The following is a 15,854-nucleotide window of genomic DNA, read 5'->3' as shown; positions in this document are numbered from 1 at the left end:
AGTGACAACTAAAGCTTAGTACACACTATAAGAAAATCTAACAAACGATCGTCACATTTTTCCTTGAAGGTGTGCACCATGATGTAACCAGGAACAAAGTATTTTGTATTCACATTTTTTACTATGAATACTGTACACACTGAATGAAAATTGGACATTGTGTTAATTTACGATAAAATTTTTCTAGATTGCACCTTCGGGATTTTTAGTTCGAACACTGGCTGCAGAAAGCACTATACAAATAATGGACTGATCGTTCCTCTTACGGAAATTTTCATCCGATTTTCTTATCGTGTGTACTGGCCATATAAGTGTATTAGCCCACGTTGGGGAGATTTCCTCTCACTTCACGTTGTGTCTCCTGGAAGAGAGGGGAATACTCAAAAATAAGTCACAAATGACAAAAAAGACACTGATGATGTGGGGGAGGGGGGGTAACCATTCCCTACACTATCCAAAATTTTAACAATGGTTTGACTTTAGGTATTTTTTAAGTGTTTTATGTATATGATGAAGTAGTGAGACTGGTTTTCCCTCCCTTCCAGAACTTGCCTTCAAAAGAAGTCCTGACACATAAGCTGTCTAACAAATGCAAATTAGCTTTTGATAGACAAATGTCCCAACATGCTCTGGTATCAATGACATATTTAATTTACCAATTATCATTTCAAAGCAAGCATGCCCATACACAATTATCGGGTAAATGAGCCGGTGTCTATAGCTACTTTAGGGTATGATGTCCTGAGTCTTTAAAAAAAACTGAACCTTATGTATACATAGGAAGGAAGCCAGAATACAAATACGCGAACCTTCAGCAAATACTCAGGACTCATGCCCAGTTTTACTATGAGCGTCTGCCAAATATTATTGAGAGCAGCGTACCCTTCCAAAAACAATGATAGCAGACAAGTTCAGGCTATTCCTAAGCAGTGGCCTTTTTTTCACCTTTTTATTTCAGTGTCACAAAATTTTCAGAATTGGCTTAATGGGCTACCCTGGGAAAAGAGGGAAAGACTATGAGGGTTGGGTTTGCCAGTTTTGTTGAGAACTAATCTTGTGTAGGTCAACCATGTTCATGTTAGGGATTTAGCGAGCTTTGTTTGAAATTAGTAACCTGCTTGTTTACTGTAGAAGAGAAGCCATTCAGCTACGCTCGCTGAATTTTTTCAAATAAATATTAAGGGCCTGTGTCACACTAGTGTATTGGGGTATTGAACATACCTTTATCATGTAAAAATGAGTCCTCATGCACACTGAACGTTTTTACAGCGGCTGTTTTTGGCTTTTGATGTTTTTTTCTACAGGCAGTAAACCCCCCAGCATGTTATCCTATGTGTCCATGCACACATAGACTGTAATCAACGTTTTGTGGCAGGGATGTTTTTTGGCTGGAAAAAAAAACCAGGACTAATGGATTTCTAGAGGAGTTTTTTAGCTGTAAAAACGCTCTAACACTGAAAAATGCGGTAAAATGCCACAAACCAGCATTTTTGGACCAAAAAATGCTAAAAACCACAAACGCGGAAAAACACAGCTAGACACGGTAAAATGCCGCTAAACGGTAATGCAAAATCACTAAAAAAAGCTGGAAAACTCACGTTTTTAATGTGACTTTACGCAGCTAACGTTACCAGCGTTATCAAAACACCCCGTGTACATGGAGCGTGAATGGGAGCAAGAGACCAACCCTAATATAAACCCACATCCCAAATAGCAATACCAAAAGAAAATTGAACCCCAGGGATTTTGTAGATAATCAGAGACTGTGTAACAAGAGTATTAAAGAGTAAAACATATCCAATCTTATTAATCTCATATGAAATACAAAAATATAAAATAATATAAAAACAATGCCTAAAGCATACAGAGACTGTGCATCACCTGCCCCCACATGGGGTGAATGATCTAGTGAAAGACCCCTTAGGTTCTACAGAGTATAAAATCATGTGAACCCAACGTGTTTTGAGGGAGGGATTTATACTCTGTAGAACCTAGGTGGTCTTTCACTAGATTGTTCATGTGGGGGCATGCTAACGGTCTGTTAGCTATAGGCATTGTTTTTATGCTATTTTATATGTGACTAATAAATCTGAATATTATTTACTCTTTAATACCCTTGTTAACAGTCTCTGTTTACCCATTAAATCCCCGGGGGTCAGTTTTGTTTTAGTACCTTTAACAAGTGGTATTCGTAAATGTATTGTACGTCATTCATTTTCAATGGCTGACACTGCAGCACAACACAAAATAGAACTGGATATAAACTTTTTTTATTTTTTAACAGAGCGCACCACAAATACAAATGGTTTTCATCTGTGCGCTTTTGTGCACTACAACACAAGTTCATTGCAGTGTGCTGCCTAGGTGCACTGGGATGCCATTCAAAATGAGGAGCACAGCACTGCGTTTTCATGACCAGCATATGCAGTCAAGATCTTGGCCCCCCCACCTGCAACTCAGTGTTGGCTATTACTATGATGGGTAGTTTTGGCGTGCGACTCGAACATGGGCTGCTTGTGTGTTCATTGAACACACGAACGGTACAGGCATTTGGCGGGCTGTTCGGCTGCCGCACCCTACAATGCACTGCACCCTGACAGTGCATTGTGATTGGTCAAATCAATGCTTTGGCCAATCACAGGGCATGGTGACATCACAAGGGGGCGGGGACAATCCCGCCCCCTTGTAACATCATCACAATTTAAGAACTGTCCCCCCGGCGCAGCTGTCAGACAGTGGGAGCCAGCGTCTAGGGCTGAGCAGATTTTTTTTTTTTCGGGTCGGCGGTGGAGGCGGGCACCGTGATTGATGTTGGATCTACTTTGGGGGACTTTCTTATGTTTTTATTTTTAATAAAGGACTTTTCAAAGCAATACCATGTACCGCATACTCATTGACATAGGGGGGACTGGGATCTGCCCCAAAACACCACCCCATGTTGAGGGTATGTGACCTGGTATGATTCAGGAGGGGGGGAGGTGCTCACTCATCCCCCCACTTTCCTGACCTGCCAGGCTGCATGCTCGGATACAGGTCTGGTATGGATTTTTGGGGAGATCCCCATGCAATTTTTTTTAAATTTTGGCATGGAGGGTTCCCCTCAAAATCCATACCAGAACCGAAGGGCTTGGTATGGATGGGAGGGGGGACCCTATGCCAACAATTCTTTAGGCATTCAGCTGTCAGCAGGGAACCCCGCTGACAGCTGAAATATGAATGAATGTTCCACTACTAAAATACCGCATGACTTAATAATAAAACTCATGCAGTATTTTAGCAACTGAGCAGTATCTTACCACATACTCAGATGCAGTACGATACCACTCAGTAAATTGTCCCTGTTCAATGTCCATGGTTGAACTTTCAAGGTTTGAATGTTCGATCGTGAATTGAACAGGGGGGTGTTCATCCCATCACTAGTAGTAAGGTACTGGAGGTAGGAAAGGAATGAATCAGGATATTGACCACAAGTGTCCTAGGTTGCAGGACACCCAAGACGCTCAACAGACAAATTAAAAGGGAGCACAGGTACTTGGAGGTTCCTTCTGTGATAGGTCACTAGCTGTTTACTAACTGTTAGAAGGTTTTGAGTTTGCTTTTAAAGCTGAACTCTGGAAAAACTCCTCCTTTGCAGTGGGACTCCCCCAGTACTACAAGGGTGAAATGCCCATTTATGCCAAGGGCACCTGTAAAAAATTAAAAAATGACTTTATCCCTTACTCCCCCAAAAGCTGGCTCTCTCCTCTTCTTCCTGTCACCTAGGCTTGTGGACTGTTCCTTGGTGTCCTCATGTACATAACAGGACCATTGTATTTTGTAATAGATGATGGTTGGGTACCTGTGACTGCCAGAGTGCCTTCAAAAAGAGGCTGTCGGCGTCAGTCTTATAGCACATAGGAAGCGAGGGGTCCCCATTGTTATGATTCACCCTCTTAACCATTGCTATTGGAATAGAAAGTGATGTGAAATCTAAACTTTTTAATTACAGTGTGTCACGGAACAAGAGATGTGGAAATAAGTTACCCAATAGAGACACCTGTTCTGGTAAAAACTGTCCTTAGAGAGATTTTCTCTCACTCTTGTATATCAGGTGGAGGAGAAAAGTCTCCAATGGAACAAAAACATATGTTTTAAACAATTCATATTATATCCAAAATAAAAGCTTTCAATTATTAGATTCTTTTTTTTGTCTTTGTGTGTTGTAATGGATATCTGTTGAAAATAATCAAACTTTCAGTTGTGTTTAATTTTCTCTGTAGATTTCTGATAACTGGACTGGATATAATCTGGATGTGTTCACGCTACCAAACCACTACGCTGAAGATCTGGACTGCGTGTTCATACCTCATGGAGTCATTGTAGACAGGTAGTTCCAAGAAACATCAATTTTATTGCAGCTTTAAAACAAAACATTAGAAAGATTGTATGAGAAATATGTAGGCTGCTACGGCCAACTTCTGAATTGTTGCAGCATTGGTGGCACATTGACTGTTGGGGTTTGTTGCAGTATTGCTGGTACATGGACTGTCTCAGCATTGGGGGCAGAAGGACTGTTGCAGCATGAGGGGGGGGGCACATGGACTGTTGCAGCACGGGGAGGGGGGGCACATGGACTGTTGCAGCACAGGGGGAGGCACATAGACTATTGCAGCACAGGGGAGGGGGGAGGCACACGGACTGTTGCAGCACAGGGGGAGGCACATGGACTGTTGCAGCACGAGGGGGCACATGGACTGTTTCAGCATTGGGACACATGGACTGTTGCAACACCGAGGGGAACATGGACTGTTATAACACGGGGGGGGGGCACATGGACTGTTGCAGTGGGGGGGGGGCACATGGACTGTTGCAGCATGGGAAGCACATGGAATGTTGCAGCATGGGAGGAGGAAATGAACTGTTGCACATGGTCTGTTGCAGCACAGGGGGCACATGAACTGTTGCAGCACAGGGGGCACATGAACTGTTGCAGCACAGCGGGCACATGGACTGTTGCAGCACAGGGGGCACATGGACTGTTGCAGCACTGGGGGCACATTCGTTTCTCCCCAAAGGAGATTTCTCTTACTTCCTGACACAGTTTCACTGGGATAGGAAGTGAGGGAGAACTTCTGCAGTAGAATCCCACACACTATAAAACGTCTTAGTGGATCTAACTCTTACTCTCTGTCCAAAAATGAAAAAAAAAAGTTTTGGATAGAGTTCTATTTAAACATCCGAAGCCTTCCAAGAATCAACATTTTAGAAAATCCCAGCATCCATGTGCCCACGGCTTTCACTTTAATAGACAGAAGAACTTTTCAGATGGTGGATAATTTGAGCAAGGTTTGGAAAATCCCTCCTTACTTGTTGGCCTCTCTCCGGTGATTCATTCTGCACAGATATCCATTCTAATAAAAGCTCAAGACTCTTATAGTTGTTCAAATAGCTACTTTTATGTCTTCTGAAGGGTCGGTGCCCTGTCTTCCAGTAACCTCCTTCTCTTTTACAGGAATACTCCATATAAGTGGGATTGCATTATGGTTCGCTTACCTCCTCCACACTTCCCCTTCCACGATGGTCTGATAATTACACACACAGACATCTGACTATGTTTGCCTTGCAGGATAGAGCGGCTGGCCAATGATATTATGAAAGACATTGGAGACAATCATATCACCGTGCTGTGTGTGCTGAAGGGAGGATACAAATTCTGCGCTGATCTCGTGGAACAGATCAAAAATCTAAGCCGTAATTCTGAGCGCTTTATCTCTATGAGAGTAGACTTTATCAGGCTGAGAAGTTACTGTGTAAGTTATACACACTTTTATTTTTCACTTTTCGCTCTGAAAGTGGCTCTGTCAGGAAGCAGGACATCTGTGTGAGAAGACTAAGATGGAAGCAGCATTTGCTTCACTCATGTCTCTTGCTTTTTCTGGCACAGTAAAGCTAAATCTGGTCATCATGACACTGGACTAGACATGTACAGCCGGTCCTAGATGGTTTGAACCTCGGCTGGTTCAGCAGGAACCAACCCAGATTCAAACCATGTACAGGCAGGCTTAATGTACCCAAGTTGATTGACTGATCAATTTGGGTACAACCAGCTTTGGGGATTTTACATGTGATTATCGCTAGTAAATGTCATAGCTGCTAGCAATAATCACTGTGTTTTCCCAGTGGGGATGGCTTCCCTCGCCCCAGCCCCATCTCCCCCACACTGCCGAGAGAGCGCAATGACTCGGTACGAGGGATTCTCTTGTCCACACTGTCTGTGTTTATGGGTAAATCATGTAGTTACAGGAAAGAAATTCCCTCCATTTATGGCCTGCCTTAGGGGTCTATAAGAAAGTTTGCTTTGTGAATTCCACAATCATTTGTACAGCTGTCACAAATAATATAACAGCCGCTAGCAATAATCACTGTGCTCCCCCAGAGGATCCCCCACCACCCCCCTGCTGGGAAAATACAATGGCTCCTTGGGATGGATTCCCCTGTCAACACCGGCTGAGATTCAAACCGTCTATGGTTGGCTTTAGAGTCTACTCTCAAATATTGCCTGGTTCATGGCAAAGTACTTTTATGGTACCCCTATGGATGGTCATACAGGGCCCAGTAAAAGTGTTGAGGTAGAATCGGATACCCCTTGCAAGAGTTGGGCTATGGTAGACTTTAAAGAGACTCTATTATATTGCCTATTCAGGGCATAGTGACAGGTACTCTTTAAAGCCCACCCCCATACTCACTTATATTCCTCTTCTCCATGCTCCCCTGCTGCTCTGTCCCGACGTGAGACAAGAGAGTTAAATCCTGTGTAAAATCTGGTGTCAGAGCTTATACCTGGTTGATGATGTTACTCCTGCCTTGGGCCACTCGGGCCTAAGCACTATACAGTGGGGATCGAAAGTTTGGGCACCCCAGCTAAAAATTTGTATTAATGTGCATAAAGAAGCAAGGAAAGATGGAAAAATCTCCAAAAGGCATCAAATTACAGATTAGACATTCTTATAATATGTCAACAAAAGTTAGATTTTATTTCCATCATTTACACTTTCAAAATAACAGAAAACAAAAAAATGGCGTCTGCAAAAGTTTGGGCACCCTGCAGAGTTAATATCTTGTACTGCCCCCTTTGGCAAGTATCACAGCTTGTAAACGCTTTTTGTAGCCAGCCAAGAGTCTTTCAATTCTTGTTTTAGGTATCTTTGCCCATTCTTCCTTACAGTTCCAGTTCTTTGAGATTTCTGGGCTGTCTGTCACGCACTGCTCTTTTAAGGTCTATCCATAGATTTTCAATTATGTTGAGGTCAGGAGATTGTGAAGGCCATGGCAAAACCTTCAGTTTACGCCTCTTGATGTAATCCCCCATGGATTTCGAGGTGTGTTTAGGATCATTATCCATTTGTAGAAGCCATCCTCTTTTTAACTTCAGCTTTTTCACAGATGGCATCAAGTTACCATCCAAAATTTGCTGAAATTTTATTGAATCCATTTTTTCTTCTATATAAATTATGAATACTTGTGAGCTATTATCAATGAGGCATTCAGTGGGTGGTATGAAATAATCTGCTGATTTAATGTGCTTGGTGCGCTGGCACTTGCACAGACTCACTTGCTAGTGTATATATAATGTTATAAATATATAGTGCCGCGCTCCTACTATTTCTGGTATGGTAACACATACTATTCCCAAAGAAGAGGAGTAGCTATGGGCGCTAAATTCGCCCCTAGCATTGCTAATCTTTATATGGCGAAATGGGAAGATGAATCAGTGTTTCAGAATAAGAAAACAGAAATAGTAACATACAAGAGGTACATTGATGACCTACTGGTGATATGGAAAGGTGACAAAGCAGAACTCATCAAATTCTATGATGATCTAAATAGGAATGAGGCTAATATAAAATTGAGCTATGATATACATGAAACCTCTATAAATTTTTTAGATATTCAAATTTTTAGAGAGGGACCACAACTATACACTAAAAACCATTTTAAATCAGTTGATGGAGATGCATGCATCCCCATAGACAGCTGCCATCATAAAGCGTGGTTAACAAATATCCCTAGAGGCCAATTTATTAGGCTGAAAAGGAACTGTACAAACATGAAGGACTATGTAGAACAAAGTGGAATAATATCAGAAAGATTTATTAACAAAGGGTACAAAAAAGAAATAATACAAAAGGAAAGGGAGCAAGTAGGCTCTATGGATCGTAATGAACTGATAGCAGATAAACGAAAAGAGAATACGGAAAAGGAGGAACTATCAGTAGTGTTACAATATAACACCCAGTACAAATCAGTACAAAATATAATAAAGAAACACTGGAAGATTCTAACATTAGATAAGTACTTGAAAAATAATATCCCAGAAATACCAAGGTTTATATACAAAAAAGCTCCCAACATTAGGGATAATGTTGTCAAAAGCATAATAGCACCACCTATTAAAAATCACCAAATTAGTTTCTTTCAGGGAAAGGGGGTTTTATACCTGTGGTAGATGCTATAGTTGCATCAGATTGGTAAATAACCCCAGGAGAAGATTCACATTTCAGAATCCCATAAGTGGAAAAGAATATACTATCCAGCAATTCATATCATGTGACACAAGAGGGGTTATCTATGCTCTGAAATGCCCATGCAACCTGATATATATTGGTCGCACTAAAAGGATGCTAAGAGAACGAATAAAAGAACATGTATACAATATAAATAGGGGATACAAATACCATCATTTATCACAGCACTTTAAGAAATACCACAATAAAGATGCAAGTAAACTAGAGTTTTGGGGCATAGAAAAACATGTACAACACTGGAGGGGTGACAACCTAGTGAGGGAAATCAGCAAGAAGGAATCGAAGTGGATCTATGAAATGGGTTGTCTAGCTCCCAATGGGTTGAACAAGGAGTTTGACCTTGCATGTTTTATTAGCAATAAATAAGTATGTAGACGAAGATAGCATGTAATCATACTCTGAGGTCCATTAATCATTCATAGTCTGGGGTTGGTTTTATAGTATTTAAAAAAAAATTTATTTGTATTTTAATATTTTTTATTATAATTATAATTTTATTTTAGCTGGTTTCACAAAAAGGTGAGCATAATAATACACATAAATGTACAAAGATCACATATCTTAAATAATTAAAATAAATTTAATCTAATTAAATATCCCTCTATTAATAAGGGTAAAAACAGGATCTACATAAGATGATGTGAGATATTAATTATATTATAATATTGAAAATATTAGGCCAGACAAAAAAACGAAAAATGGCGTCCATAATTAATGATATTATCTCCTATATATAATAGTATTTTTATTTTTTATTTTTATTTTTCATCTGCATATTTTAATACTTAATTTTATTTCAATAAAGAGTTTTTAATGATTTTTAGGTAGTCTGCCCATAGGTATACACTCAGCAGTATAAGGCATTTGTCATGTTGTATTAACTGCTATTTAAGAGATGGAACACAGCCGACCTGACTTGCAACGTCTGACAGACAGATATTATCTAGCACTCGTGTGGACACATAGGAACAAACACCGTGCTTTAATATAGCTAAATAAAATCACTGGGAAAATGGCCGCGCCCATGTGGGCTTCGGTAAAATGGCGGCCAGGAGATATATATAGGTGAATGGGCATAGTCGTGGCATACAATCATTTCCCCCTGATGAAGTCACGTGACCCTGTGACGCAACGCGCAGGGGAGGGGCTCTGACGTCACGACGTTGCATCGGAGAGGCTCGGTGATTCCAGTGCAGACGGAGGCAGACAGCATTACAGAGGCAGAGGCAGAGTACTACTGTATGTTACCACCAAGGCTGTTCTGGATAACATCAAAGCCGTGTAATACCGCAACTGGCAGCAATATATTTCCTTTACATACAAGGATTAGGCACCATGGTCTTTTTTCTTCTCTCTTTCAATTGACCCACATTCCTCAAGCTGATGAAAGGAGGACTTGAGAAGGTGGTGACCCCAGGAGGGGAAGTAGGAGATTCCTAGAGAGCTGATCAGGAAGTCCATTTATGAGCAGCTGCACAAAGGGAAAGAGGAGAGCACAGGAGAATCCCTATAAATCCATACCTACCTTCTGGAACAGCTTATATAAGAGTATCATCCCATCAATCCTGGAAGGATTAAAAGCGTATTTGCCTGAATTTATTCAGGCAAATATTAAGGTGAGCGCATAGGGAGACCACTAAGCACTCGGCGAGAGGGAATAAGGAATCCACCTGCACACTGCACTTATTTGAAAGACTTTTTATTTTATGTATTTGCACTTGCACTTATATGTATGCTTTTGCACAATATAGATGGAGTGATCACAGCAGATCAGAGGGGCACAGATTTAGAATTGTGTTGATTTGAATTTAATTCTTTTATAGTCACATTCAATTAAGGATTGATTGTTATCAGTCACATTTATGAAGGTTGTTGATTCATATTTTTATCTATTTTTTTGATTCACCAGTTATAGTGATTCACTAGTGATTTATTATTATTTATTTAATATTGATTATTTTTATTCACTAGTCACAGTGATTTATGAATTGTTTCAGATATTAATTCATATACCTCAAGGATCAAGATATACATATAAGCAACTAGGAGCGCGGCACTATATATTTATACCATTTTTCCTTCTACTCGTCAGATGTTCCCTGTGCCACTGGCTGCAACACAACCCCAAAGCATGATTGATCCAACCCCATGCTTAACAGTTGGACAGAGGTTCTTTTCATTAAATTCTGTGCCCCTTCTTCTCCAAACGTACCTTTGCTCATTCCGGCCAAAAAGTTCAATTTTAACCTCATCGGTCCACAGAACTTGTTTCCAAAATGCATCAGGCTTGTCTATATGTTCATTTGCAAAGTTCAAACGATGATTTTTGTGGTGAGGACGTAGAAGAGGTTTTCTTTTGATGACTCTTCCATGAAGACCATATTTGTACAAGTATCTCTTTATAGTAGAATAGTGTACCACAACTCCAGTGTCTGCCAGATCTTTCTGGAGGGATCGTGCAGTCAAACGTGGGTTTTGAATTGTTTTTCTCACAATCCTGCGAGCTGTTCTGTCTGATATTTTTCTTGGTCTTCCAGATCTTGCTTTAACTTCCACTGTTCCTGATGACTGCCATTTCTTAATTACATTCCGAACAGAGGATGTTGACATCTGAAAACGCTTTGCTATCTTCTTATAGCCTTCTCCAGCTTTGTGAGCGTCAACTATTTTCAGTTTCAGTTTTCTAGACAACTGCTTAGAAGAACCCATGGTGCTGATTGTTGGGCCAAGGTCAGATGAGTCTGGGCATTTAAAACCTTTGAGATTGACATCACCTGGTCTTCCCAGATGATGACTGAGAACAATCCATGACACTGGCAGGTCTCAGCTTGGCAAAGGGGGCAGTGCATGCTATAAATTCTGCAGGGTGCCCAAACTTTTGCAGACGCCATTTTTTTGTTTTCTGTTATTTTGAAAGTGTAAATGATGGAAATAAAATCTAACTTTTGTTGACATATTATAAGAATGTCTAATCTGTAATTTGATGCCTTTTGGAGATTTTTCCATCTTTCCTTGGCTTCTTTATGCACATTAATACAAATTTTTAGCTGGGGTGCCCAAACTTTCGATCCCCACTGTACACTGGTAGAAGGTCACAAGTTCCTCCATACTCTAAAGCACTGGGTATTTTGTGAAGGCTCCAATGGACTGGAAAGGAAGCATTGGAAATATAAGTCAGAAGGGTAAGGTTGACTTTTAGGAAACTCTCGTACTGTGCTTGAATAGGCAAAGTGACTGAGTCTCTTTAAAAGAATCTGCTCATTAAGTCACTAGACAAGTAAGTCAATTAGAGCCTGGTACCACACATTGTCTGGTTCATGGCAGAGTAACTTTACAGTATCCATAGATATAAGGATGGTCATAGATAGCTGATTAAAAGCTTTGAGATAGAGTCAGGTACAGGGGCGGACTGACAACTCATGGGGCCCCCGGGCAATAGGGGATCATGGGGCCCCTGTGTCCATGCCCAAACTCAAAAAAGCCTATGAAAAGGGTACCATGGGCATCTCATGGGGCCCCCTACTGACCCCGGGCCCTCAGGCAGTGCCCGAGTTTCCAAATGGTCATTTCGCCCCTGGTCAGGTACCTCTTGCAAGAGTTGGGCCTTGTAGGGCTTTAAAGAGACTCTGTTAGTTTGCCTATTCAGGAAATAGTAACTGGTACTCTCTAAAGCCCACCCCCAGACCTTCTTATAGCCACCTTTGTTATGCTTCACAACCGCTCTTTCCTTCATAATAGCTGGGACTCTAATCCTGTGTAATCTTCTGTTAGAAGAATTTAAATGGGGTTGATGATTTTACCCCTGCTGTTGGCTGGTCAGGCCCCAGCAATACATGCTGGGAAAAGGTCACAAATTCCTGAATACTGAAGCACTGGATATTTTGTGAAGGCTCCAATGGACTGGGAAGGAAGCATGGCAAATATAATATAGGTTTAAAGGGGGAGGTTGACTTTTAGGAGACTCGTTTACTCTGCCTATTCAAGGAAAAGTGAGTCTTAGTCAAGGAATCTGCTCAATTAGACACTGGACTAGACTGGTAAATAAATTAATTAAAGCTTCCTCTCAGACATTGTGGGGTTCATTTATTAAAACTGGTGCACTCAGTTTCTGGTGCAGTTGTGCATGGTAGCCAATTGGCTTCTAACTTTAGCTTGTTCAATTTAGCTTTGACAATAAAACCTGGAAGCTGATTGGTTTCTATTCAGAGCTGCACCAGATTTCGAACTCTTAAGTTTTAGTAAATCAACCCCTGTCTGTTTCATGACAGAGTATCTATAGACATGAGGATGGTCATAGATACCCCAGTAAAAGTGGTGAGGTAGAGTCAGGCACCTCCTCCAAAAGTTGGGCTATGTAGGGCTGTAAAGAGACTCTGTCACTTCGCCTATTCAGGACATAGTGTCAGGTACTGTTTAAAACCCACCCCCAGACCCACTTATACTCCCCTTCCCAATGCTGCCCCATTCCCATGTACCTCTGTGAGAGTTAGAAACCCAATCCTGTGTAAACTCCAGTGTCAAAACTTACAGTTGGTTGATGTTGCCTCCTGCCTCATGTGACTTTGAGCCTGGCCTTTGACAACGTAGTCCTGAGCACTACATGCTGAGAGGAGGTCACATGTACCTCCATATTCTGAAGCCCTGGATATTATGTAAAGGCTCAAATGGAGCTGGAAGAAGGCATGGCAAATATGAAAAAATATGGAGAGGGGGATGTGGGTTTGGATTTTCAAGAGACTCTGACAATTTTACTTTAAATAAGTAAGGTGACCAAAATTACTATCTTCTGAAAAAAGCTTTTTACTTGGCTGTCATTTTGTTGCTTCGGCTTCATTGTTTTTTGAGTCACTGACCTGTAACAAGAACAAAGATATAAGGTTTCCTGAGCTTTCTCTGATGCTCATTTGCTGCATTTCCTCCAGGGTGTGACTTAGAAGTGTTGAATATATATAATATAAGACTGCAACCTCCTACTTCTTGTTCCAGTGTCTCTTAACAGGAAGTGAGGGAAAATCTCCCCAATAGGGTCGAAGATATAAAAAAAAAACCTGAAAGAAACCTTCTCTTCCCTACTCTATCCTGGATAAAACTGGAAAGAAATTTGGCTGGATTTCAGCTTTAATCCATTCTGAGTGAAAGGTGTCAGAGGGCGGACTAGCTGGGGTGTGTGTGGTCTCTTTGTTGAATAACTGGACTCCATAAAGGAAGTCCACACTGTTTGTGGTTTCTATTCATTGGATGCCTATTAAAAATAATTGGACGCTAAAGGAATTAAATTACCGCGTATGGTGACCATGCTTGTCTTATCCTGATCATAGCTCTGTACACGGCCATAATAGTTTGTGTTTGTGTGATCACTTCACTTAGCACCATAGTGACTATTACATGCCATGCCTGCTTGTGTGTATCCTGCACTTCTTCATTAATATCTTCTATCTCATTTTCTGCAGAATGACAAGTCCACAGAGGACCTGCAGATAATCGGAGGGGAAGACCTGTCAAAGCTGACGGGAAAGGTATTTAATGCATCATTTACTTTAATATAAACTAAATCCACTTAAACATGTACTGAACAAAACTAAGCCCGTTCCTTTCCACTAAATAATTTATCTTCAGCCTCCAACAAGCTGTGATAGGACACAATTTGTACAAATACTTAAATACTTACTTGCGGTTTGGGTCAGAATGAAATAATATTACTTTAGTATGACTGTTAATTAATACAATTTATTAATGACATGGACTCAAACACCTATTTTTGAAAGGCCTAAAGGAGTTCATAATGTTCACACAATAATCATGTGAAGATTTACTTCAATTATTCAATCATGTGAAAGGGCAGTTGCTGTTTGTTTCATCTGTCATGATTTGCTCGCTAAAGTGAATTTTCACACAATTTCTGTTCGGACATTCTGAAATCCTTTAGTAAATGAGCCAGGGACATTCACCTGGACAGAAAGAGCAGCAGGGTGGCTGCATATAGAGTAATTGATCTCTCCATTTTTCACTGAATGCCAGATTCTCCTCCTCTCCTTACCTGCATAACTGCATTCAGCAGCTTCAGGAGAAAAATGGAGATATCTGTATGCAACTGCCCCCGCCACTCCTATCCAGCTTCTTTGTGCTGCCCCCAAGCTCTCCATTCCATGTGCTCTCTGGCCCCCAGTGCTCTCCGGCCCCCAGTGCTCTCCAGCCACTGTGCTCTCAACCCCCACTGTGCTTTTTCCTGCTCCCCCCTCCTTTGCAGCTCTGCCGGGTCTCCCCCCATCTGCCGGTTGCTGCAGGGGATCTGTTAGGTCAGAGAGCAGGGAAGGCGTAGGTAAATGTGTAATTTAACAACCCATTACATTACATTACATTACATTGAGTTTATATAGCGCCAAAGGGTTTGCTCAGCGCTGTACAATAGAGGGGGGGACAATACATGAAACATTACAGCAACAACAAACAGCACACGAGGGGTTATAGGGCCCTACTCTTTCGAGCTTACAATCTAGGAGGGAGGGGGTAGAGGTACAGGAGGAAGTGGCTGTGGGGGATGGAGTGGTAGGAGGAATGAAGGAGAGCAGCAGTTAGGTGAGGGTGGGGTAGGCTTCCCTGAAGAGGTGGGTTTTCAGGGAGCGCCTGAAGGTGAGGAGGGAAGGTGACAGTCTGATGGATTGGGGTAGGGAGTTCCAGAGGATGGGGGAGGACCTGGAGAAGTCTTGCAGACGTGCGTGTGAGGAGGAGACCAGGGAGCAAGATAGAAGGAGGTCCTGTGAAGAGCGAAGGGTACGGGTAGGGTGGTACTTGGGAATCAGGTTGGTGAGGTAGTTAGGGGCAGTGTTGTGAATGGCTTTGTAGGTCAGAGTGAGTAGTTTGAATTTGATGCGTTGGGCGATAGGGAGCCAGTGGAGGGAGAGGCAGAGGGGGGTGGCAGAGGTGGAGCGGGTGGTGAGGTGGATGAGTCTAGCCGCTGAGTTGAGGATGGTCTGAACCCCTTCCTTTTCTGAATGGACAGTTAGTGATCGGTACCGATAAACTAACTCTCCCACGGCTTTGATCCCCACATCTCCAGCAGCTCTCTTCCCCCAGCCTCCAGCAGGGGGGACTAGCAAAGCGGCTTTTTGGTTTCTGACAGCGGGGGATTGCTGCAATATGGTACAACGGGTGTGTCCTCAATCTCCTTTCTCTGTCCCAAAAGTGGAACATCAGAGGTCTGTTTAGACCCCTGATATTCCACCAAAGCCCCCCCCCCCCCCCAACGGGGCGCCTAAGAAAAAAATGTAAAAATAATTTTTAAAAATAATA

At 41.8% G+C, this 15,854-nt stretch overlaps 2 protein-coding genes across 2 annotated transcripts in view; both read left to right on the top strand.

Annotated features, from left to right (window-relative positions):
- ENKUR (enkurin, TRPC channel interacting protein) overlaps positions 1-15,854 on the top strand; it is a 300,940-nt gene that overhangs the window by 42,896 nt on the left and 242,190 nt on the right. The gene's annotated exons all lie outside the window — the stretch shown is intronic.
- The window catches only part of PRTFDC1 (phosphoribosyl transferase domain containing 1), a 57,307-nt gene that overhangs the window by 13,780 nt on the left and 27,673 nt on the right, over positions 1-15,854 (top strand). The window contains exons 3-5 of the mRNA XM_089693779.1: positions 4,260-4,366; positions 5,606-5,789; positions 14,015-14,080. Coding sequence (XP_089549905.1) covers positions 4,260-4,366; positions 5,606-5,789; positions 14,015-14,080 — 357 coding nt within the window. The remainder of the gene's footprint in view (positions 1-4,259; positions 4,367-5,605; positions 5,790-14,014; positions 14,081-15,854) is intronic.

The sequence above is a fragment of the Staurois parvus genome, unplaced genomic scaffold, assembly GCF_062004578.1.
Source record: "Staurois parvus isolate SC_StPar_1 unplaced genomic scaffold, SC_StPar_1.0 ptg000636l, whole genome shotgun sequence".
Taxonomy (NCBI): Eukaryota; Metazoa; Chordata; class Amphibia; order Anura; family Ranidae; genus Staurois; species Staurois parvus.
The sequence above is the reverse complement of the archived record's forward strand: the minus strand, read 5'-3'. Positions and strand labels throughout refer to the sequence as shown.